Genomic DNA, 26,703 nt, shown 5'->3' on the forward strand with positions numbered 1-26,703 from the left:
GTAAGACATGCTGCTGCTGTACAATATAGAATACATGTCTTACCCCCAGCAGATCTATACATGTGGAGCTGAGGATGGTGGAGGGTTTCTGAAAGCGCACTGCACCTGCTACAGCAAAAGCTAACCAAGTATTTGAAGGTTGAGCAACGAGCTCATTGGCTACTGATACAGCAGGAACCAATCAGCTGTGCCCTATTGAGAATGATGTGATTGCAAGAAGATTGAGTTAAGGTCCTATCAGCCTGCGCCAGTTTTATGACAGAAATGTATTTAAGCAGACACAATAAATGTGCTAGGCAGCAATTACAACTTGTGCTCATACTGATTATATATATAAGGTTAATATTTAAAGGTGCCATAGAACATCTTTTTAAAAGATGTAATATAAGTCTAAGGTGTCCCCTGAATGTGTCAGTGAAGTTTCAGCTCAAAATACCCCATAGTTTTTTTTTTTTTTTTTTTTTTAATTTTTTTTAACTGCCTGTTTTGAGGCATCATTAAATATGAGCCGATTTAGGCTGCGGCCCCTTTAAATGCTCACTCTCCCTGCCCTGGGAGCTCGCGCTCGCCTTTAACAGCATAAAAAAAGTTCACACAGCTAATATAACCCTCAAAATTGTTCTTTACAAAGTGTAAACATTTAGAAAGACAATTTACAAATATCACTAAAAATATTATGATATCATAGATCGTGTCAGATATTATTGCTCCATCTGCCATTTTTCACTATTGTTCTTGCTTGCTTACCTAGTCTGATGATTCAGCTGTGCATCTCCAGACGTCAATACTGGCTTGTCTAATGCTTCACTGTAAAACTTTGCAGTAAATTTACAGCTAATTTCTAACAGTATTATACTGTATTTTCAAAAAACAGTAACATTCTGTATATTTTACAGAATGTCTGTAAATATACAGTAGTTCTGTTTTCAGCCCGTTTCACTCGTAATACAGTATAATACTGTAGAAGCATTGCATTATGGGATTGATTTTTTTTTTCCACGCTCATTTCACATTTCTAGGCCAGGCATACAGTAAATTTTAACTTCTCTCCCAACGCTTTTAGTGTTTCACGTCAACTCTTCAGGGTTTAATGTTATCATTAAACGATATTTGAGTAAATATAGTATGCAGTTTTAAGCTTTCGAAGCGTCAGTTTGCCTGACACGCGGGATGACTGGACGGCGCTGCTGAGAAGACGGAGGTGTTATTTTCCGCCTGATTAATCAAACGTTTGCCTATGTCGAAAAGATGGATAAACGATTGTTTGGCTGAGAATATGGTAAGTTAGTCTTTTATGGTGCTTTTCGTTCGCGTTTCTATTTTGTCATGAATGGTTTGATCTTGAAATGTTAAACTTCTCATGAGCAAACAGATAACGTTACTCTGTTCTCAGCGTTTCACGCAGTAACACTGATGTTTTATTTTGTCAATTATTTTAAGCATTATTTTAAGATGCATCTTTTCTGAAGTGTAACAGGACACATTTCTGGGATGCTTAGCTGTGAGTCCTGGTGTTCACAAGAATGCTATGGTGAATGAATGTATATAATAGTAGAGTATAACATATATAAGTAGAGTATAAAAAGCTGTATAAATGCAGTTAATAGCTGTAGATAAACAGTATAATACTGTACAAGTACATAATATTACAGCAGGATACTGTATTTAGTAATTACAGTACTATACTGTAAATGTTGTTTACAGAAGCAGTACTGTAAAAATACAGTAAGTGGCTGGCAACCCAGCTGCCAGTATTTTACTGTAAATTTACAGCGAAAGGTTTTACAGTGTTGAACATGAGCTGGCATATGCAAATATTGGGGTAACAGTCGGTGTTATGTTGCGATTCGCCTGTTCATCGGAGGTCTTTTAAACAAATGAGATTTATATAAGAAGGAGGAAACAATGTAGTTTGAGACTCACTGTATGTCATTTCCATGTACTGAACCCTTGTTATTTAACTATGCCAAGATAAATTAAATTTTTAATTCTAGGGCACCTTTAAAATAAATTGATCTATCTTTTTGTAAACACATTTTATAGGACACATAAGTGAAGTGAACTACACTATCTTAGTTTCGTCGGATTCCTTTCCATTGGCTGTGGAGGTGAAGACAACAACTCCCATGATTCCACACTCATTCATGGCATAATCAAGCTATGCCTTTGTTTTGAATAAGTGACCTCTAGCAGTGAAAATGACACACTGTGCCTTTAAAGAAAGTTCTGAATTTTCCACTTGTAATTCTGATTTTGTGGCATTGTTCATGTGCATTCAACTTTTATAAATACAATCTTTTGGACATGACTTGAACGCACCAATTGTCCTGAAATTCAGTCACATGGAATTTATGACGTGCAAAAATTGTCAGTATGCAGGTGCCATGTGTCAGCAGCTGAGATGAATGAGAATGCTGACCGATACCTCTATCCAGGTATTACTGACTCTAACCATTGTTTCCGTTGTGTGGTTATATGTTTCACACTTTGTCATCAGTATGAGTCTTTTCTTTCAATAGAACAATCAGGACTATTACTGACGAGAACTTCCTGCAGTTCTTATTTTAGATGCTTCTGTGAAAGATTATCATTCTGATTTATCTGCTTAGGGGGGTATGAGAGTGGAACAAAAGCCACATGGAAGTGGAGAGCCACTAATGAAAGTTAAGAGTGGAAGAAGTCCTTGGGCTGCCTTTCACATCACATGTTTCACGTCATGTCTTTCCAGACACAAAGTGAACCGTATATGGACTGTTCTTAGAATAACTGGAAGTTTTGTGGAAAATGAGCAATTGGCATCACGTGTATAACTTTTGGTTAAAATCTTATTGCTCAGTTGGTTCTCAGTTGGTAACTCAGGATAATTATATTTGATTTAAAGGGATAGTTTACCCAAAAATGAAAACTGTGATCATTTACTCACCCTCATGTTGTTTCAAACCTGTGTGTCTTTTTTTCTAAAGAAGAGAAGATATTTTGAAGAATGCCTCAGTGTCCCTACAATGAAAATCACTAGGGTCCAATGTCATTGTCAAAACGAATACAAAAGAAGATATTTTAAAGAATGTTGGAAACCAGACAGTAGCAATTGACTTTTCTTCCTATTATGGAAGTCAATGGCTACCGTCAACTGTCTGGTTACCAACATTCTTCAGAATATCTTTTGTGTTCAACAGAACAAAGAAACTCGTACAGGTTTGGAACAACGTGAGGGTGAGTAAATGATGACAAAATTTAATTTTTTGGTTGAAATATCCCTTTCATTTTTTTAACTCCATCTTCCGGAGAAAATGACAGACTTTCCTATGGTTAGCAAAACAAAAATGGTCTACAGTGTTTGAAGAAACATTTTTATTATGTAAAAAACATTTACATAATAAATAAATGGTAGTGTCTGATCTTTCCTCATGTCAAATGTGTACTTTAGTCCTGCGTGAATGTTTTCACACTCTCAGGCTAGCCAGAGCTCAGTTCATTAAAGTTCAAATCTGGCCAAGTTTTCCCCTCACAGGGTCCTCTTACCGGAGCTGCAGTCACTTACCATCTGCCCCTGTGTTTACACTCATCAGCAGAGTGCTGGTGATCTCAGAAACATTTCCTACTAACTTAGCCAAAAGGAATAAGGAATCCGTTCAGTGTAACAATTGTCGCAAGACACAAACAAGAATATGTGTCTCTCTTATGCACTGTGTCGCACAGGTACCGGCCCGAAATGAATGCAGCACTTGAGATGCTTCAGATTTACACCTGACAATGTGCGGTAGAACTGTTGTTGTCCTTCATGAGCAAATACTTTATGAACTCCAGTAACTCTACAAGGAAAATTTCAAATATTTCAAACATTCCACCTTAACTGTCAACATGTTTTGCTTTGTTGCTCTGCTTGTCCCTTTTATCAAGTCATGTCCTAATATTGACCTACAGTACATCGTCTTATGATGCAATATGCTAGATACACAGACATGCTCTAAGACCAAAACCATACTCTAAAGTACTCAAATGCAGATATGAATGTGTTGCAAGCATGCAACCTCAAGGGATAGTTCACCCTACAATGGAAATTCATTATTTACTCACCCTCATGGCCAGAGCAGGACTGGTCCCCTGATCGATCCTTGTTTCTCCCAAGGTTTTTTCTCCATTTTGTCACCTGATTGAGTTTGGGTTCCTTGCCACTGTTGCCTCTGGCTTGCTTAGTTGGGGACACTTAATATTCAGCAATATTGTTGATTTGACTGCACTGACACTACTGGATGAGAAGTGAACTGAGCTGGACAATGACATCACTGTTTTCTACAAAGCTGCTTTATAGATTAAATTAACTAATTTAATAATTGACACTTACGGTGGAACTGAATCAACACTGAACTTACTTCAGCTGAACACTGACACTATTTTCTTTTAGAGCTGCTGTACAGCCAAAATAAAATGTTTGCATCATTTAATCATTTTCTTGTTATCACTGTAAAGCTGCTTTGAAACAATCTGTATTGTGTAAAGAGCTATATAAATAAAGGTGACTTGACTTGTCTTGACTCGCATGTTGTTTCAAACCTATATGACTTAATTTTTTTCTGCAGAACATAAAAATAGATATTTTGAAGAATGTTTTTGTTTTTTCATTTAATAAACAAAAACATTCTTTAAAAATATCTGTAAGCATGTTGACAACTTAACCAATTTGAACTAACTTGCTCTGCAATATTCTCTGCACTCTGTTACTCTGCCATGATGTTAGTTGACCATAAAACTGACCTTAGACAAAAGCCAGATTATGCGATGCTGTTCTTTCTAGTGAGAATGCAATAAATATCTGTAATATGTTAAATTGCATTCCGACTAGGGGTGTGCGATATGTATTGTTAATCAAAATATCACAGTTGTTTAACCGATATGTTATTTCACTGCGTGCATAGAATGTAGTTTCTGTCTAAAATAATGTGTCCTGTATAGTATGCCGGTGGTGCCCAATCCTGTTCCTGAAGATCTGACTTCCTGCAAAGTTCAGCTCCAACCCTGATCAAACACAACTGAACCAGCTAATTAAGATCTTCTGGAGCACTTGATAATTACAGACAGGTGTGTTTGATCAGGGTTGGATCTGCAGGAAGGTAGATCTCCAGGAACAGGATTGGGCATCCTTGTAGTATGATATAGAGGGGTATGCACGTGACGTCACTGCCGGCTGGAGCGACTGCGGTTATGCCCATTGAGTGGCAAAAAGACTGAGTGGCAGTATTGGGTTTCAACATGACTGCTGCGAAAAACATACAAAACACATTCAAATAGGAAAGAGCAGTGCGATTGACTGTACAAATAGATTTGACAAGAAATCTGAGGTATATTTTTACAGACAAGAGAAGAAAAGAGAAGCAAATGGATTGCTGCAATTCACAGAAACAACTGGACTCGTGGACAGTTCAAGTTTTAGGACTGGATGATATATATATAACATTGATATAAGTGATAACCCGGATTTAGACCTACCTATATTGTTTTTATATAAAGCGTTCAAAGGCGAATTTGCTTTATGTATTTTTCCCTGTCGTCGAAATCAGGCACATATAAATGCCTGGAGACATGTCTCCTGGCTGCATGTCAATATCCATGGATTACTGGATGTAACAGGAACACTATTGAGTCCAACATTTAGTTTAATCGTTTGATTTACTTGTGTTTTATTCGTGTTTTCATGGTTTCCCGTATTAAATCTAGTTATGCAGCAGGCTTTTTAGCCCACGCTGAGGGGGCATGATCCGGCGGGAAAGTGACGTCACTGCATACCCTCTAAAGTTAAACAATATCACACATGCATTTTTCCTGAATAGTGCTGTTAATCAGCATGAATACTAATGAGATATTACACTTACACAACAGTACAGTAAACAACAAGTTAATATTGAAAGTGACATTTTAGACATATTTTGTTTGTCCACAACGAGCATAAACCATCCAAGGTACCAGCACAAAAACACACTCAGCAAAATATTGTCTAATTATCTTATTGAAAAAATCCCAGAAAATACTGAAATATGATGAAGGGTGGACAGAGAATAAAATATATAAATATGGTTTTGTAGCAACCTCTCACACAGTAATCTTGTGAACGTGGTTACTGTAATGTATTGTTCTCATATACAGTGTGCTTTTCTGAAAGCACAATGGTGTGAGTGTGTGATAGCCTGGTGTTGGTGGAGGTGCTGTCCTGTGTTGTCCCAGAGGTGCTCCACACCCTTCCACAGCATATTTCTGTGCCCTGTCTCCGGGGGATCCTCCCGATCAGAGGAATGTAAATAAATAGAGCAGATGACCTGGGTGTTGCTTTCCTGAGAGGCCTTCCATGGGTGGGGATGTGCGTGGACAATCGCTCCAGCCAGGTCAACCGGCTGAACTCACAGGGCTGTTTTAGCTCTGTGTGAAACTGGGTGTGTACATGCATGTGAATGCATTCAAATGAATTAGAGCATGTGAAAATGTGCAGTCAGCTGGTAATGAGCATTAACACCCTTAAAATAAAGGTTTTTAGAAAGATGTAATGGTTTATAAAAACATCTATATATTAGATCTTTACTGAACCCAGGATAACTTCAATAGATGATTCCATGATGGATGATACCTAGAACCAATATTCTGATCTGACACATCTGGAACAATGTTCAAAGAACAATATAGCCCAGGGGTTTACAAATTTTTAATGCCAAGGACCCCCAAAACTGATCCAGTTCCTAGCGACTCCCTTCCTAAAATATAAAGGCAGCCATACTTTTAATGTACAAATACCCATGTATATCCACCTTATTCTTCACGAAAGAGCAACCACGGCCATTTGTAAAAATGTTAAAATGAGTTTTATAGCACTGTACTGTAGCCAATATAAAATACTGGAAAACACCTTGCATTAAATGAAAGAGAAATACTTTAACAATTCAGATTTATTTTTAAAGTGCATTTCCCAAAACATTAAATTTACTATTTACTTATTAAAATGATTGTGTTAAAGATATTTAATAAATATTTTAAGCCAAAACATTAACTAAAACTACATTATGTAAAATCTTTTGATATTTTCAGTGCATCCACGAGCACACCCTTGCGCTTGGGGCTTCCTGGACCCCAGTTTAAAAACCATCAGTTAGGCAACTCAAGAAATATTGTAATAATTCTGCAAGATTTTTGTATGAACAAAAAATCCTACAACAGATGGCTCACACAGAGATCTGTTTGGAAATCTAAAATTGATATATGCTACTGGCACACTTAAGCAAAAGATATAAATAACCATCTTAAAACAAACATTTCTTGCACAGTACTGTATATTTTAAACCACTGTCAGTAAGCTCCTACTCTTTGCAACACAGAAAGCAGTTATATTGGACTGGCTCCTTGAATGCACACAAATCAATAATCGATATTTAAGCATGTGATACATTGTTTCCCACAATTGTGATTCCTGTGTAAATACATTTAGCATCAATAAAAGTCTATGTTGAAGTCTGTGCAAGGAGACTATTTGTATTTGCTGCTTTAATGCGACATCTATGCTGAGCACAATGACTCTAGATCTAGCTCATTTAACCAATTCAGTTGGCTCATAACTAGTGATGTACTGAAATTTGAAACAGAGATAGCTGCAGGTTGGAGTAATGGGCGTGCCAAAAGGAGTTGTGCCAAAAGGTGAATTGCTACAACAGAAACAAACCCCTAACCCTATCCTACAACCTGACAGACAGCTTTCAAGACCAGTGATTAAAGACCTTTTTGTCCATGCCCCAACCTTTCGTCACGCCCATTACTCCAACCTGCAGATATTTCAGGAACCAAAAACATTCGGCCGAAAAAAGGCTAAAATAGTTTTGGAGGGGCAAATTCTATGACCGTTGACAGTTAGTGCTTCTCCGATGGCGCATTTTGACTGTGTTAGTGTTTAACACAGCAGGCTTAACATGTCAGCACTGTGGACGCATTTCAACATGAGCAAAAATGATGATAAAGTTGCAATTTGTGAAATTGGTTGGGCTGAAATATTGAGAGGCGACTCCTTGCCGAAGAACTTTACTATGACTGGTTTATCAACTAGTGGTGCGTTTCCCAAAAGCAACTTTGGTTGCAAGTTATGTCATTACTAGTCTCAATCTCAGCCTCAGACGTCACACCCACGGACCGTTGGCTGAATGTCTGATGCATATGGCACAATTATCTGGAAACAATGTCGTCATCTGGTTGGTTGAATTCTACAGGATGTCCAGGAGATGCCTGAAAACAAATTCCGTGACGCCAAACCCCCTCGTGGAAGAAGAACGCCGTCGTGTTTACAACTGTGACAATGAGCGCTTACCAGGATCAACTAAATGCTGGATTTTCAAAAGTATGTGAAGTTCACAGCTCCATTGTTGCTGTAAACTTGCACAAAGTACTTGAATGAATAATTTATTAGATGCACACCGGTCTGTTATTGTAGGGACATCGACTTTACATTTTCATGCCCCTAAACATGACGCGGAACAAAACTAAATGTGACTGGTTGCGTTACATGTCAGTCAAATGTCCTCTTGGGCAGTCCTTGGCCAATGAAAGCTGCTATAGAGTCCAGACCTTCTGCCATCAGTCTAAAGGTCTGGCTATGCAAGACTACATCATTATTAACAGAGATCAGTGAAACTTGCGACCATAGTTGGCTAACAATGCTTTTGGGAAACGCACAATTAAACAAAATTATGCAAATTTAATTACCGAAACTTTACTTTTGGTTTCAGTTTTTATCCAGTCATTTCAGTGGGAATTCATACGATCAGGAGTTTTAAGTGAGGGTGAAAAGTTGGTAACGCAAATTGCCGCGTTCACTAAAAGAAAGCTGCTTGTTTTGAAAGTGACTTTGCTGTGCTTCACACATTGCAACACAATTAACAAAAGACAAAAATAGACTTTTTCCCCACAAAATCTTACATTCACAACAGAAATGTTAACCGCACCTTAAGATACAGGTCCATATGAGCATGAAGATGATGACATCCTTGTATCATCTGTCTAAAAGTAACTGGATGGTGAGGCATTTGGTCATTATGTGTCACATTTTCACTTGCTCACATCCATCTGTTCTACCCCACACTTACACGCACGTGTTCTTGCATCCAATGACGGCACTCTGACAAATAAAACTCCTTTCCCTGTGGCCACAACTAGGCTTGAACACATGTTGTTGAAAGATGCATGAGCTGGCTAATCTCTGACACTAAATGACCATCCCTCAAACAAGATGCGTCATGCTGTCTGTTTCTGTCTCCTCACCACACACTACTTTATCCCACTGGCTCCGCGTATCAGGTGACTATACAGGCCTTGAAATATTCAGAGCTATGTGAGAGCATCTAAATATAGATGTGTTGCTGCTCCCAGGACACTATCCGAATGTCATAGTGCGAAAAGCGTGAATTAGTGCACATTTTCAATCCCATATCCTGCATTGTATGTAATGTACGGTGAATGAGTGGAACTGTCGAAAACCCTGAGCGTTGAGATTTATATCTGTTCTTCGCTACCTTATCAGTTTGTGAACTGTTTGGTCTGACACAGTAATGCCCAGCGTGACCCAGAATATGTAGAGAACAATTCAGTAAGGCAAAGGTCATTTGTAGTCCAGCTACTGTTGTTGCAACTTTGCATGGTTGATAAGGCGGGTTACTTGATGTGAAGATAAGCTACAAAAATATCTTTGATTTAGAGGTATTAGAGAATAATCAAGAATAATTGGTAATTAAGAGTGTTGTAGCTTGAAATAGTTGTACTCACTGTGCTGCTGATTATTGAACTGAGAATAACCAGAGAAAACAAGATAGTAAAAAAAAACCGTAGACTTCGGGCTGCATGACTGACTGAAAAACAACAGAAAATGCAATTGTTTAAAGGGTTAGTTTACCCAAAAATGAAAATTCTGTCATTTATTACTCACCCTCATGTCGTTCTACAGCCGTAAGACCTTTGTTAATCTTCAGAACACAAATTAAGATATTTTTGTTGAAATCCGATGACTCAGTGAGGCCTCCATAGCCAGCAATGATATTTCCTTTCTCAAGAATCATCAATGTACTAAAAACATATTTAAATCAGTTCATGTGAGTACAGTGGTTCAATATTAATATTATAAAGAGATGAGAATATTTTAGGTGCGCCAAAAAAACAAAATAACGACTTATTAAGTGATGGCCGATTTCAAAACACTGCTTCAGGAAGCTTCGGAGCATAATGAATCAGCATATCGAATCATGATTCGGATTGCGTGTCAAATCGCCACACTGCTGAAATCACATGACTTTGGCACTCCGAACAGCTGATTAGACACACTCACAAAATTTTAATCTGAGAATTTAATTTTGATTTTTTTTAAGCCCGGAACACACCAAGCTGACGGTCGGCCATCGGGCAGTTTTTGTTTGTCAGCCGACTATGTTTTCTCAGTGTGTTCCGCACTGTCGGCTGAAGTTGGTCCTCGTCAGATTTTTTTTTCGGCCGATTCGACATGTGGAATCGGTGTCAGAGCTCGTCGGTCAGTCAGGCCATCTGATAATTCTGATTGGCTGTTCAGCTACTGCCACCTGCTGGTACGGAGAGACATTTATTTTTACGTAGGCGCAGAACGGACATGCTACTTTGCCGTCAGGTGTCGAGCGTTGGTTTGGCATTTCAGGGCAGCTTTGGACCCAGACGCTGCCAATGTGAGCCACCGTGAGCCAACCCCGCAGTCTGCTTTCGCCACCACTGGTTCATCGGCGTCTGCTTGGTGTGTTCCGGGCTTTTTTTTTGTTATTTTCACTGGAAAATGTCATCTGAATAAGTAAAAAATCTGCTACTTTTGCTCTGACCAACTGAGAAAAAAAAAGCATTATAATAAATCGCGCAACCAATGGTGATTAAATCTAATGATCGCTTAGCTCATATCACATCAAACCGTGCAAATTATTATTATTGTTATACTTTGTTCTCAAATTGTTAATGTTAACAACATCAGCATTGCGTGACTACATGTATTTAGTGTGTATTAGCATTACCTGTAGATATCCATTTCTGTACAGTCTAATCTCTAACGTTAATTTGTCATACCATACAATCCGCCAACAAAATGATAAGTTTAATTATTCCAGCTGCTGTGAGAAAAGGCTATAGATGATCCATCACCTGCAGCATCCTCACATGCGATATAGCCTAGCTGGGACTCCTCCTTTATGTAAACAGATGTGAAGTAATGACCCAAAGACGAATAGTGGCATCCTGGAATTTCCAGTGGAAACCTACCAGTACCACTCAAATTAGAAAATATTATTACAAGCTTATCGTTGTGAATCGGTCTAAAGTAAGGAGATCGTTTTGAAAAGTGGCTGGTTATGTACTTGCTCAAAAATTGATTTTGGATAATTGTTTACCAAAAATAGTTGCAGACTCCAGCTTTAATAAAGTCTATACCCATTTAAAAACAGCAGAGCTCAACAATAACAATTGCGACAGACCGCAGTTTGATTTCTTTTAAGTGGAACTGATGGCAAGATTGACAGGCTGTGTGAAATCAATGATGCTCTGTTGTCACTGGGTAACATGCAAGCTGTGTTTGGGAGCAAATGGCCTGCAGGACCTTAGTCTCCTGTCAGACATCTGATGGCCTGGCAGGCATTACCCAAGGGATCACCTCAACATATCCACAGACTGATAGCCACATGACAGCAAGACAATTGCAGGTTTTATGCCCAACTGTACTGAGGCTCGGATAATTAGAACAATGTGTCTAATCAGGTGAAATGGCTGTTATCATCAAAACATGGCATTGCATTGGAAGTTTTTGGCCATTAGCATTGTTATATGTAGTCAAAAATGATTCCAATTTAAAATAACTGGTTGCTAATTGAATATATATTTTATAATTTAATTTATTCCCATGATGGCAAAGCTGAATTTTCAGCATCATTACTCCAGTCTTCTGTGCTGCACAGTTCTTTGTATGCTGATTTGGTGCTCAAGAAACATTTATTATTTTTTGTCAATTTACATTCTTGGAAAGTTATGTGAGACAGTAAAATGGAAATAGCATTATCTAGAATTAGTTTGGTTGACTTTATGATGGTTCTTACTCAGCTTGGCTTGTTTCAGTGCCACCAATCTTTCTTCAGCTCATGGCATTTTTCAACCTTTCCTTCAGTCATTACTTGAAAACGTCAGATTGGTTTTGAAGTGGTGACAAATGCTTCCTGTGTGACACTGAGGTGATAAAAGCTCCAAGGCAGCATTTCCATGTCATGCTGTCGGCCCTCAATTCGACTTCCACAACCAGCTCTTCTCCAACACTTGACAAATGTCTCTCGTCAGCTACAGGATGAGAGCACAGTCCTGTAAAGAGGATCAGCAGTAACAAGCTTCCTTTACAACATTATCGACGCTTGTGGTTTAGCAACTTGGAATTAACTTAATACATTAATAAAGGAGTAGTTCAGATCATAATGCGGCATTGAAATTGAAGTTGAAGTTCATCTTTGAGGCTTGAGATTCAGTTTTGGCAGGTTTTAAAGTGAGGTTATAGGCTAGTAAGTACAAGTGTTGAATTATTTATGATCTCAGCACAGGGAAGTGTTATTCAAATGGCCAGTTTCAGACTGTAATAATTTGGGTGGTTCAGCTTGTGGTTTGCACTGGTGGAATATGTTCTTCTCTGGAGCCTCCGTATTTTGGATGCTCTCAATGCAATGTCTAGACATGGTTTTTCTGTAAATATCCCCAATGTATGTTGATTGTCAATAAAGTTTTTTAATAAAACAAAACCCTTTTATTTGACTTAGTCAAATAAAATAGTCTGCAATCCTACCTTTGTCCTTTTTTAACCTTAATTTAATGGCTGCAAAATACTGCATGACACACACGTTCACCATCACAAAAAGTTTGTTGGAAGGCAGCAGCTAATAAGGTGAACCGCAGCCATAGCGGCGATTAGCCCCTTTTGATCTTGAGGTGATGTTAACAGGCAGTGGGTGGGGTGGTTTTGGAGGGGAACCTTCATCAAACTACAAACGCCCCATTTAATAAAAGTCAGAGCGAGAAGTGTGCACAATGCGCTTGCCAGACCACATTAGACGGACAGTAACCCAGGGAGTGGCTGCCTGTGCTGAGAGACTTCTAAAGCATCATGGTTTTGCTGTAACTTTAGAGTTGGAGTCTAAGCTTCTGTAAGTCCTGTGATGTTCAGTGTTTGATGCAGCAGCTAAATTAGCTGTCAAGCCATCAACTGTTGAGTTCACTTCAATTCCCAGTGCATGCTAAGCAAGCCAGTCCAGTTGCCATGTTAAATACTTATCTGGAAACACTTCAGCCTCAAGGTTTTGAACTGTCTGACATTTCAAACAACCTTGACTTCATTATCCAGACCTTCTGACATATCAGCAGATGTTTGTTTGTCTAATAATTAAGATTATTCTTTATTTATATTTTCTACATGGCTCATGGGAATGCTTGATTCTGAAAAGAGTGTCCATGATAAAAGAAAATATGATAAAATTTATTTTAAGCAAATGTGGCATTTTTGTTTGAAAAAAAAACAACAACAACTTTTATTTGATTTCAAGAAAGGTTTAAATATAACTGCTTTAAAATGTCATGTGGTGTAACCATCAATTAATTGAAATAACTTTTTTCTGAGTGTACATGCCTAAATTTCCATTTTTAAGATAACTATATATATATATATATATTAATAATATCATGATATTTTGCAACAAGACTAGCCTATTGCTTTGTCTGCAGTGGTCCTCTCCATATCAATTTTATTCAATACATTTTCTTTTTTTTATTCTGGTAAAAATTGTGATAGCATTTAAAAATGTAATTTAAAGGAACACTCCATTTTTTTTTGAAAATAGGCTCATTTTCCAACTCCCCTAGAGTTAAACAGTTGAGATTTACCGTTTTCGAATCCATTCAGCCGATCTCCGGTTCTGGCGGTACCACTTTTAGCATAGCTTAGCATAGTTCATTGAATCTGATTAGACCGTTAGCATCGCGCTTAAAAATGACCAAAGAGTTTTGATATTTTTCCTATTTAAAACTTGACTCTTATGTAGTTAAATCGTGTACTAAGACCGACGGAAAATAAAAAGTTGTGATTTTCTAGGCTGATATGGCTAGGAACTATACTCTCATTCTTGCATAATAATCAAGGAATTTTGCTGCCGTTCCATGGCTGCAGCAGTACAATGATATTACGCAGCGCCTGTGAGCCCCTGCTTGCACAGGGAACGTGCCTTGCAACCATGGAGACGTTTGTGAGAGACGCTGCGTAATATCATTGCGCCTGCTGCAGCCATGATACGGCAGCGAAGTTCCTTGATTATTACGCCGGAATAAGAGTATAGTTCCTAGCTATGACGGCCTAGAAAATCGCAACTTTTCATTTTCCGTCGGTCTTAGTACACGATTTAACTACAGAAGAGTCAAGTTGTAAATAGGAAAATATCGAAACTCTTTAGACTGTTAGCATCGCGCTTAAAAATCACCAATCAGATTCAATGAACTATGCTAAGCTATGCTAAAAGTGGTACCGCCAGAACCGGAGATCGGCTGAATGGATTCGAAAACGGTTTAACTCTAGGGGAGTTGGAAAATTAGCCTATTTTCAAAAAAAGTGGAGTGTTCCTTTAAAAATCCAGGTTTGCTTTGCTTGTTTGTCGAGCTACACAATTTGGCCAAACATTTTGTGATTATATAACAATATGTCTATAAAAATACAAATATTAAATAAAAGTAAAAAAAAAAATAATAAAAAAATAATACAAATCATTATAATATTTTACTGTAAAATAAAAAAAGTGTTTCAGAAAAATAATATAATAATCATAATTTCATTTTTAAATGTTGAAATTACGATACTAATATTTATGGTTGTCTTAATTTCTTCATTTTCAAATGTTGAGCCATAAAACTTTTATTTTAATGAAAAAACTTCAGGGAGCCCTCTTTTGTTTGTAACAGATGGGTTAACAATCTCTTCTCATTACAAGTTTGGGAAGATGGTTGATGCATGTTGCTTTATCAAATGCATCATATAAGTGACCCAAACTCAGAGCAGATGCAGAGATTGCAGATGAATTTACTGCGAATGGAGCCACACTGAGACACTGAAAACATCAGTGGATAATGAGCTGCTCAACTGTGTTGTGCTTCACTCTGAAACGTACAGCACATACAATATATTTATTTATCTAAATAAAGCCATTGCAATTTGATAAATCGCACTAGTCCAAATTGCAATTTCAGTACTTTAATCCCTAATCCAAGCTACTTGATAACTTTCAAGAATTTCTTTTGATGCGTTTTTTCTTCATTATGATATCAGGGCATTTACATGACCTCACATTTTAGACTTTAGGCCCCCAAAACATGTAAAAATGAGTTTTAATTTAGAAACTTGTTCATCAAAGATGTGTATTCAAGTCATTGTATGTATGCATTAATGTATTTTTTTAATAAATTAATAGAATTTAATAAATTATGCAGATTAGCTGACTGGTCTGTGAGCCTCCTTTGAGGGTGGCTAGAGGAATATTTCTCTGTGGGCTGAATGTAAGCCTCTTGTACCAGCAGGGAACAAAGTGCAATTGTTTGTTTGTACGCTCCAATGCATTCCTCTCATTCTTTCTGCAGAGCTCTGGACGGGAATCAGCTGGGTGCTGGTGAGGTCATTGAACTCCTTTTTGCTTTTTTATCTGCCCTTAAAAAATGCAATGGGCAGACTATAAAATGTGCAGTTGGATCATGTGAACATTCCTGTGTCCCAGACTTGTCTACACATGATCTCATTAAGGGACCATGGAGAGATGTCTAGAGACGTTTTTATGTTTAAAAGTGGGAAATGTTCTATTTGGCAAGATAGATTTGACTTAATGAGCAAACCATGCTTGTGTCATGTGATGATGAGTAAAAGTGATCTCTCAAGATACACTGTTAAAATGTATCTTACCTTTAGCTTGTCACTGGGGCAGTACCCTCAAATGTGCACCTTTGTACCTGTTTACTCATAAATAGTGCATATTAGTACCTTAAAAGAAAAGTTTGCTCCAAAATGAGAGTTTCTATGTTTTTCCAAACCTTTAACTTTCTTAACAAAAGAAGATTTTTTGGCCATACAATGAAATTGGGGTCCAGTATTGTTTCAACATATCTACTTTTGCGTTTTATCATTAAGGTTCTAAAATGAAAGTATTTTTACTCTCTTTATTTTACCATTGTGCCAAGAGTTCTTGTGCCAAAGTTTTCATATCTTAAAAGTGACCTACTGGACACACAACTGTGTGACACTGATAACAGGACCTTCTTGTTGGAATCATTTCAATAGCATACATAGGACATTATGATGTGATATTCCACACTGGAATGAAGTGATATGTATAAAAATGCAAACGGAATTGCAAAAATAATCACTTTTCCTGCCCCAAATGGCATTGGTTGAGCCAGACATTAACAAACTGGACCGCAATAACATTGCTAGAACAGACTGAGCAATGTTGAAAGTGTCAATGTTTATACTTTTCAGGAAGTTGGCCTACTACTAGATGAATGGTTTACTTGTACTGTAGTTGTCTCTGCACATTAAACTGGCTTTGGACAAAGTATTTCAACATTGGAAAAAATAACACTTTCCGTTTTAACTATAATGTTCTGTTTATTAATATGAAGTTATGAAACTTTCAGTACTGTATGTAAAAATCTTTCTCAAATTCATACCTGGTACTTGATGAAACAGAACCATATTGTAGTGCTACAAAACTGCAAAGAGTTCCTTCAAGCAGATTACTGTTTACAACTGTTTAACTGGTGATCTAATATCTTTAGTCACTCTTTTTCCCAGACGCAATCTGTGGTTTAAAAGTGGAGATTGTTTTTTTTTTTTTTTTTTTTTTTTACTATAACTTTTGAACAGCTAATAACTTTTGAACATCTGTTGCCAAAACTATCAAGACTTTATTAGTGGGTTGAGCTCCAGAAGAGACTAGATTATAGGGGTACGCTCTGTGGAGCATGGAGGAGTTTCATTATTTTTTTTAATTTTTGATGGATTCATTATGGCTTCATGCTCTGTATTGTTTGGCTTCTTTTACATTAAATACTCAAACCACAAAGATGATGGATGAGAGTCTTTGAATAAGACTCATTTGAGTGCAGCGAATCAAAGGTGAAGTCATTTTTCCACAAAATGATTAAATCACACTTTGCTTTTAAAGTCGGCATGAAACGGAAGTTGTGATGGTCTTTTCTTCCCTATTGTGACGTATGTCTGTATGAAACGGCTTCACAAACGAAAAACGGTAGGATGGGACTTGATTTTGTTCACTATTGACTGATAAAAAACAAATCACCTTCAAAAACACGACACAAAGACTCACTGCAACACCAAATACCTTCACAGGTAACTAGATCATCCATATATTTGTAATAATTAAAATCAAACAATATTCTATCCTGCACCATATTTGAAAACAGCGCAACCTTTCTTTTTTAATATGCTTTGACGTTAAGTTGTTTCTTTATGATGCAGTTTGAATCCTGTAAAAAGTATGACTTTATTGGCGTTTTTGTCAAACAAACTTTTACCATTACAAGCAATGAAATTGCTTATTTTTTAATAATCTCTCATTTTTTTTAATCTTTACAGTAACACCAGCATCATGTAGTGAAAAGGATTAATTGTAATGGAGGTATTGCACAGGCTTTCGGAATTGACGAATCTGTGGCTGATCGTTCACATCTGGCGTAAGGTCACAACTTAACACGGTCAGCAGCTTGTTTACCCACCATTCAAAACATGCAATTGCCCTGCCTGCTTGGGGGTCCCCCGTGATTTCTCTCGATGGGACCTCCTAGATGAGGGTTTCAATGGTTAGGCGAGCTGTCAGTTCACAAGAATCACTCTCGGTACTGTGAACAGCAAACCAGAAGTGCTGCACTGCTGCACAAACACAGGGAAGCGCAATTCTTTTAGACTGGTTATAATCGGTTTTCAAATGCGGCCTTTGAAGAATGCAGCCTCTGAATTGGAACGCAGCAAGGCTATGGCTCCAGATTGCAAACAACTTCTTCTTCTTCTTCAGTTTTTTGGCGCATTGCAGCCTTTGTTCATATCGCCACCTACTTTGCTGTTATGCAGCCATGTTTTATTTATAATCAATTAAGTATGCAAACTATTCTTGTGGAAAAGAGATAAGAGAAGATTTGTGTTTGTGACAGCTGAAGACCAGAGAAACAATCTATATCTAGAGACCAGAACATCATAGAGGACATTCTTGGGTTAGTAAAAGGGCCTAACCATCTAGCAATATCCTAGCAACCATAAAAACTTGCATGCACAAGTTTCATTTACGTTTTCTTCAGGAAATGTTAGTCTTAGTTACTTAGTGCACCTTCAAAATGATAGGTGAATGATAGGTGTGCTGATTATTCTTTATTACAATAAGTTGCTTCCTCTACAAAACCAATAAATCTTGAAGCTTTTATGTCTTTGTATTTGTATTTCCCTGACTAACCACGGCTCACTAAACCCCTGCACTTTGAACCTTAAGATGTTTCAACAAGCTGTCATCTCGCCATCATTGTCTTGGCAACCAGGCGTTTGGCTTTGCTGTAGGCCAGTGGTTCTCAACTCCAGTCCTCGGGACTCACTGCTCTGCACATTTTGTATGTCTCTCTTATCTGACACACTCAATTCAGTTCATGCAGACTCTCCTAATGAGCTGATGATCTAAATCAGGTGTGTTAAATAAGGGATAAATACAAAATGTGCAGAGCAGTGGGTCCCGAGGACTGGAGTTGAGAAACACTGCTGTAGGCATATCCCTGGTTACTGGCTTGGCATCTGTATAATGCTAGCATCACCATGGAAAAGTTAGTTGCAACACAGTGTGGTTACACAACATAGACCTTTTCCATGGGAACTTTATGAATTCCTGGGTCACTGAATGCAAAAGCATTGTCCCACTCAGAAAGTGATTTTAGCCATGCTAAGTTTCATAGCCAAACATTTTTATTGGGCTTTAACATTGGTTTATCCAAAGAGAATCTCCAAAATCCCAGCTTGACATCATCATATTCAAAAAATTGTTTCAATCTGTTTGCAATCTGTTTATAATATCAAAGAAGTATACAGAGATCGTAATAGGGTCACCTTGAAAACAATGGGATACTCTTTTCTTCTTTGTTATACTGTTAGAATAAGATTAATGTGTATAAATGCACCCAGGGCTGTATGCTTACATTTCTTTTTAGAGGCACTTGTTCTGTTCTCTGATCATTTTTTAAAGATCATTATTTAAAGTTAAGAAATCAACTTTCCCAGTACAGAGTAATGTTTGCCCAAATGAAATAATATTCAGGAACATTTTTACTCGTCACAGACACGCCAGGCTCCAGCATCCACCAATCAAAGCGCACACCTTCCCCTGAGTACTAATCACCGCCACTTGCATCTCATCAGCGCACTCATCACCAGCACTATTTAAGACACTCACACACACAGTCACATTGTCTGGTCTCGTTCGCATCAAGGAACTTACCTCTATGCTTACCTCAAGGACTCCCATTACTTACCTGTCTCCTGTGTCTCCGTACTACCTCCTGTGCTCCAAGTCTGTGTGTGAGTGTCATCTGCCAGCTTTGTCTTCAGTCTGCTACCGCTACAAACCTGCAAATCACAAAGGACAGTATTATCACCCATTCATTCATCATTCACTGATTCAAAAACAATATCTACTCACCTGTTGTCACTGTAACCTCTGCTTGTGTCCAATAAACTACCTTAACTGTTATCTTCTGTCTCCGACTGGTACATATTGTAACACAAGACCGGACCATAACAGCGGGACACAAGCATGAGTCACTCCGACCCATTCCATGAATTAGTGGATGCATTTCGCCGCACTTTCTCCGCTCAACCTCCACCACCAGCACCAGCACCAGCCATCACTTCTGCATCCACCGCCACTTCTTCCTCACCGCCAGTTTACGCCAGTCCCATGGCCAAACTGGCGACCCTACTCTGGTTCGGCGGAGGATTGCAACGGATTCCTCCTGCAATGCTCCCTGACCCTGGAGATGCAACCGCATTTGTTCCCCACGGAATACTCAAAGGTAGCGTTTCTAATTTCACAATTATCAGGAAAAGCTCTCCAGTGGGCCGATTCCATTTGGTCCCAAAATAATCCTGTAACCCAGACTTATTCCAGCTTCGTAGATCACTTCAAGAAAGTATTTGGAAAACCTTAATGGGACTCTTCTATTGGTGAGAATCTCTATAATTTGAAACAAGAGAAAATGTCTGTTAACGAATATGCTCTTCAATTCAGAACCCTCGCTGCTAGAAGCAGATGGAATGAACAAGCGCTACTAACTTCCTATCGCCAGGGATTGGATCCTCGAGTGCGGTTGCATCTCGCTGCATACGAGGATACCATCGGCCTAGAACGATTCGTCCAGCTGTTAAAAACCTATGTTAAAAACACAGTATCCAGCACTCATAGTGATGACAATAAATATTACTTCTCAGTATAGAAAATTGACATAAATATAAAAGAATCCATCAATATTTCTCCAAATGTGCATGCTTTTAAGCTAAAATCCTATATGAAATGCCACAGAGGTAACATAATTGTTCAGACACATTGCATCACAGAAATAAATTATATTTTAAAGATTATATTAGAATACAATTATTTTAAATTGTAATAATATTTCACAGTATTGCTGTTTATGATGAGCTGAGACATGATTACAGAGGGTTTTTTTCACAGCCTACCTGACTGAAAGGCCTCAGTCATTTCAGGTCATTATTATGCAATTCTTTTGTCTTCTCAGGTCTAAATGGCCCATTATTCATGCAGATTCACGCCTCCATGCATACTGTGTTTCTTGACAAAAAGTGTCTTACAAAATTTAAATCTCTCTATTTTTTTATATGAAAGAGTAGTCAGCATAATTTTTACATAATTCTGAAGCAAAAACTCTAGTCTACAACCTCCAATAACCAGAAGTCTTGTGAACACAGATTTAATATACTTTTTTTTGCCCTTATTTCAGTGACTTAAGTTTTTTGTTTTTTCAATAACCACGCATAAACATTATTGATGACAATCCTCGAGTGCGGTTGCATCTCGCTGCATACGAGGATACCATCGGCCTAGAACGATTCATCCAGCTGTAAATCTGTTTCGCCACTTGTATGCAGTCGTGTCTCGAAGAGCACCAGGGTCAGTCGCAGCTCAACACCTTTCTCTGCTGGCCAGATTCCGTCAGCACTCCAGAACCAGCCACCGAACCCATGCAAGTGGAATCTACACGTCTAATACCCGCAGAACGGCAGAGAATGCTGACCCAGAACCTATATTTATAATGTGGCTTTCCTGGGCATGTAATCTCCGCATGCCCAGCACGTCCTCCACGCCCCATGGTGAGTGCCATCATCTCTACTCTCCAGACAATGAAACCACTCACCACTACTGTAACACTTACTTCTGCTGATGTTTCCATTCCAGTATTCACACTCCTCGATTCTGGGTCAGCAGGAAACTTCATCTCTGGCGCCCTCTGCCGTCAGCTCGGCCTCAAGACCAAGAACACGCCGTCAACCTACCAGATCCACTCAATAACCGGCAAAAATGTGAGAAGACATGTCAATCGTAGTATTGGACCACTGCAACTTCAAGTCGGACTACTTCATATTGAGGACATTCATCTGCTGGTTCTGGAGGGTAACACCGCTGACGTGATACTAGGGTGCCCGTGGTTGGAGCAGCACAACCCCATCTTCTCTTGGAAGACGGGAGAAGTCCTGAAGTGGGGCGACACCTGTTTTCCCAACTGTTTCTCTGCACTGCCAGTTCCACGATCTCCAAGTTCCAAGTCTCTTCCTGTCTGCGCCACTTCCATTAAAAAGTCCCCTTGAGAAACGCTCTGTGGACATTCCATCATGTTACGCCCCCTTCAGCGACGTTTTCTGCCCCAAGAGAGCCTCCAAGCTGCCTCCACACCGGCCATGGGATTACGACCTGCTTCCGGGTGCGTCAGTGCCGAGGGGTAAGATCCACCCCCTATCCATTCCGGAGGAGAAGGCCATGGTGGATTACACCGAGGAGGCTCTGGCTCAAGGCTATATCCAACCATCTACTTCCCCTGCTGCTTCCAGCTTCTTCTTTGTGGCTAAAAAGGACAGAGGCTTGTATTGAGCCATGTATTAATTACCAGGCACTTAACTCCATCACCGTCAAGTTCAGGTACCCCCTTCCTCTCGTCCCAGCGGCCCTGGAACATCTCGTGGTGCCACTGTGTTCACCAAGTTGGACGTACGCAGTGCATACAACCTCATCCAGATACGCGAGGGGGACGAGTGGAAGACTGCCTTCGTCACGCCCACCGGCCACTACGAATACCTGGTGATGCCTTACGGCCTGGTCAACGCCCCTTCCGTATTCCAGAACTTCATCCATAAGGTGCTCCGGGAGTTCCTCCACAAGTTTGTGCTGGTCTACATCGACGACATCTTGATCTACTCCCGGAGCATGGCCGACCATCGCCGTCACGTTGCGGAGGTCCTGCAATGCCTGAGAGAATTCCAGCTCTTCCTTAAAACCGAGAAATGTTCCTTCCACCAGTCCTCAGTGCAGTTCCTTGGATATAACATCGATCACAGTGGCATCTGGATGGACGAGCGGAAGGTGGCAGCCATTGAGAACTGGCCCACACCCACAACAGTGAAGGAACTCCAACGTTTCCTCGGCTTCGCCAATTTCTACAGATGTTTCATCCAGAACTACAACTCCATCATCAGCCCACTCACAAGCCTCCTCCGCAATAAACCCAAGTCTCTGTCCTGGACTCCAGCTGCCACAGAAGCATTCGACATCCTCAAGAAGGGCTTCACCACTGCTACTGTCCTGGTCCACCCTGACCCAGACAAACCCTTCATTGTGGAAGTGGACGCCTCCACCACAGGAGTAGGAGCGGTACTCTCACAGCAGCAGGGGAATCCGAGCCTCCTCCATCCATGTGCTGCTTTCTCCCGCAAGCTAAACCTGGCGGAAGTTAACTACGATATCGGCAAATGAGAACTTCTTGCTGTCAAGTTGGCCATCGAGGAGTGGAGGCATTGGTTGGAGGGAGCCAGACACCTGTTCCTGGTACTAACTGACCATAAAAATCTGGAGTACCTCGAACCTTTTCTTCTTTATATGAATTTGTGGCCTAAAGGTGTACAGAGAGCGCCCTCCGGCTGCAAGTATGAATTAAAAACACCATTCCTGAAATGTCCTCTTCTCCTTTAGAATAATTTGTGGACTAAATGTGCACAGAGAGCGCCCTCCGGCTGCAAGTATGAATTAAAAACACAGTATCCAGCACTCATAGTGATGACAATAAATATTACTTCTCAGTATAGAAAATTGACATAAATATAAAAGAATCCATCAATATTTCTCCAAATGTGCATGCTTTTAAGCTAAAATCCTATATGAAATGCCACAGAGGTAACATAATTGTTCAGACACTTTGCATCACAGAAATAAATTATATTTTAAAGATTATATTAGAATACAATTATTTTAAATTGTAATAATATTTCACAGTATTGCTGTTTATGATGAGCTGAGACATGATTACAGAGGTTTTTTTTCACAGCCTACCTGACTGAAAGGCCTCAGTCATTTCAGGTCATTATTATGCAATTCTTTTGTCTTCTCAGGTCTAAATGGCCCATTATTCATGCAGATTCACGCCTCCACGCATACTGTGTTTCTTGACAAAAAGTGTCTTACAAAATTTAAATCTCTCTATTTTTTTATATGAAAGAGTAGTCAGCATAATTTTTACATAATTCTGAAGCAAAAACTCTAGTCTACAACCTCCAATAACCAGAAGTCTTGTGAACACAGATTTAATATACTTTTTTTTGCCCTTATTTCAGTGACTTAAGTTTTTTGTTTTTTCAATAACCACGCATAAACATTATTCCTTCAAAAATACAAACATGTACATACATGTTCCTCACATATTATTGTAGCCTAGTTTGTGCTGAATACAGTGTAATGACACTTTTGTTATTTATATGTTTATGAACAACTGAAAAAAGCAAAATGTCAGGGCATGTCAAAACTTCTCCAAGCCCCAAATCAGCCTCAGACTCCAGAGGGTTAACGGAGGTTTTGCCTTGTGAACATAAATACACAAAATCACAATACTTATTCTCTGAAAAATATTGTGTTGCACAAAACGTCTTGTTCTTGCTTTATTGATTGAAAGCATGAAAAGCAACCAGTCACAATGTGAAACATAACTATTGCACAGTTTGCCCTAAATATTTTTGCAGTCCTCGCAATAACTTTCAGTTGCAAATGTGCAAACTCTTCCACTGGACCTATTTGTCCCTCAGGACCCAACAGGCTGCAGGAGAATGTTATATTTCCCATGGTTAATGTGTTGTTATCTCAGAGTCAATTCCGAAAGCATTTAAGCGTGTAAGTGAAGAATTCTTCCTCTCTCTCACTTAATGTTGCTGTTCAAAATAAAGGCACACTGTGAAGAGGTAGGAGTCTTTACATATTAGTAAAGCTAACCATGTTCAAACTATAAATCATGGCTATATTTATTTAATACTGGTTACTGTTTGGATCTCCTTGTGCAGTACAGTTTATAGATTGATGGGTTTAGACATGAAGACTTTCAGGTAGTTGTACATCGTTATACCTGCTTAAATGTCATGCAAGCTGAAATTATGCTTTTGATATATGAAACAAAAGATCCTCACACTAAAAGTCTTTGATGTTTTGGTTTGATCTTTAGTGTAACGGTTATGGTCACAAGATGTAATGCATCCACTGTTATGTCATTCTCACACATGGAAGGTTTGAACTGAATTTGAACCCATTGCGTCCGCATCAATCATGACCCCAGATTTAGTTTGCTTGAACCAAACCCCTGAGGATTTGAGGGGGTAGAAGAATTTGTCTCATATGTGTTCTCATTTGCCGATATCGTAGTTAGAAGAAAGTTTTAATGCTAATCAAATGAATCATAAGTGTATGGTCAGTTTAACTAAAACTTTGACAGTTTTAACCAAAATCTGTGACTCAGTGTTTTGACCAGTAATTAATTCCGTGGCCAGATTGACAAAACATTCTTTATAATGAACACTGTGCATGCAGGTATGTTTCAACTAAATTGGGGTCTGGAGTGTTTTCAAAAGTCTCAGTTTTTGAGGGTCAAAATCTCTGGAGTAGTTTGGACACCAGGTGTAACCATAGCAAAAGTTGTGCATTTTAAAAAGAAAACACACTAGTGTAAACGTAGCCTTAGTCTTCTTTTTGGTAATCTGCAGCCGGTGCAGAAAGATAGCTTGAGGCTTCCATTATGTTGATCAAGTCTTCTGCAAGAACTGCCATACAATCAGATAACACTATTAATGCCTATCATATTCTCCTTAAGAAAATATGTGTTCTTAAGAAAATATCTAAGAATTTTTTAAGAATTTTTCCATTTTTGCACATATGGGCATTCTTACGAACATATAATTATTATCTTAATATGATAACATATTATCTTAATAAATGTGAATCTGGCCCCTGGTCCTGGAAGACACTCTAAGGCTAAAAATGCAGAATAAGACTTGGAGCATGTGCATAAACCTTGCACGCTGTATACAAACTTTAGTAAAGCTTAGTAATAAAGCTTTATTTTAGTAAAGCTAATAAGCTCCGTAGCTTCTGCTGCACGAACACAAGCATGTAGTCCGCTATTGTTGTTGTTGTTGCTGTTGTTGTTGCTGTTTTGTGCTGTAAGCGGTGTCTGACTAGGGTCGATGTCATCGATGAAATTATGTCATCACATTGGGTGATGACATAATTTCATAAAATATATGGATTGGCTGTATACACGAAAATGCAAGGGCGTCATTTTCAGATTCATCCAGTCTGGGACCCAGTTTCAAAAAATAGAGGTTTCACCTTCTGAAAACGGCAGATCCATTTGGATGAAACGCCTATACGATACAAAATTTTTGCGTTTACAGCTAAACTCATCTTCGTGTGGATGGGCCCTAATTTGAATTGATTCAGCCTTCAACTGATACGGAACTTACTTCATGCAACCTCTCACTAGTTAGTGATTACTTGGATGCAGACACTGTTTTTTTTTTTTTACCACAGTTAAATGACTTCAGTTGAGCTGGTAGAGATACTCAAATCATTTTTGGGGCAGGGCTACCTGTTGGTCTGACTAATGATAGGCGAATGACTGTTAGGGAAAGAGTCATTACTTTTGCAATTCTCTTTGGTGGCACAGTAATTAAATTCACTTTAAGTCTGCAGCCTTTGATCAATTGAATGAAGATGGATACCTTTGTCATTAGAAATTCTCTGCTCAATACTGATTAGCTTGATTAATGAGTGCCTGTAGAAGGAGGATAGATTGGAATCGGCATCCAACTCCATACGCCCTTCCACCAGGTGATGACTCAGCTATCTTTTGCCAATATCTGTGGCCTCCACATGCACCACGCCTGCCCTTTTGGACTGCCGGCTCTTGGCAGATACAATAAGGACATTTTTATTAGATTAGTTGCCAGGCCTGGCCTGTTTATTTATAGCAGGGGTGGCTGCTTTCTTCCCTTCTCCTCAGGGAAAGGGCAGCACACCCACGCACAGA

The 26,703-nt window shown here is 38.9% G+C and overlaps 1 protein-coding gene across 4 annotated transcripts in view; it reads left to right on the top strand.

Annotated features, from left to right (window-relative positions):
- Positions 1-26,703, top strand: part of bcl2b (BCL2 apoptosis regulator b) — a 57,030-nt gene that overhangs the window by 11,053 nt on the left and 19,274 nt on the right. The window contains exon 2 of one of the 4 annotated variants that reach the window (XM_067362568.1): positions 15,670-15,698. The exons of 2 other annotated variants lie outside the window; for them this stretch is intronic. In XM_067362568.1, the coding sequence (XP_067218669.1) occupies positions 15,670-15,698 (29 nt within the window). Of the gene's footprint in view, positions 1-15,669; positions 15,699-17,677; positions 17,721-26,703 lie in introns of those variants that run through there. One more of the 4 variants, XM_067362569.1, reaches the window with a different exon arrangement.

Source organism: Chanodichthys erythropterus, chromosome 16 (assembly GCF_024489055.1).
Source record: "Chanodichthys erythropterus isolate Z2021 chromosome 16, ASM2448905v1, whole genome shotgun sequence".
NCBI classification, from domain to species: Eukaryota; Metazoa; Chordata; class Actinopteri; order Cypriniformes; family Xenocyprididae; genus Chanodichthys; species Chanodichthys erythropterus.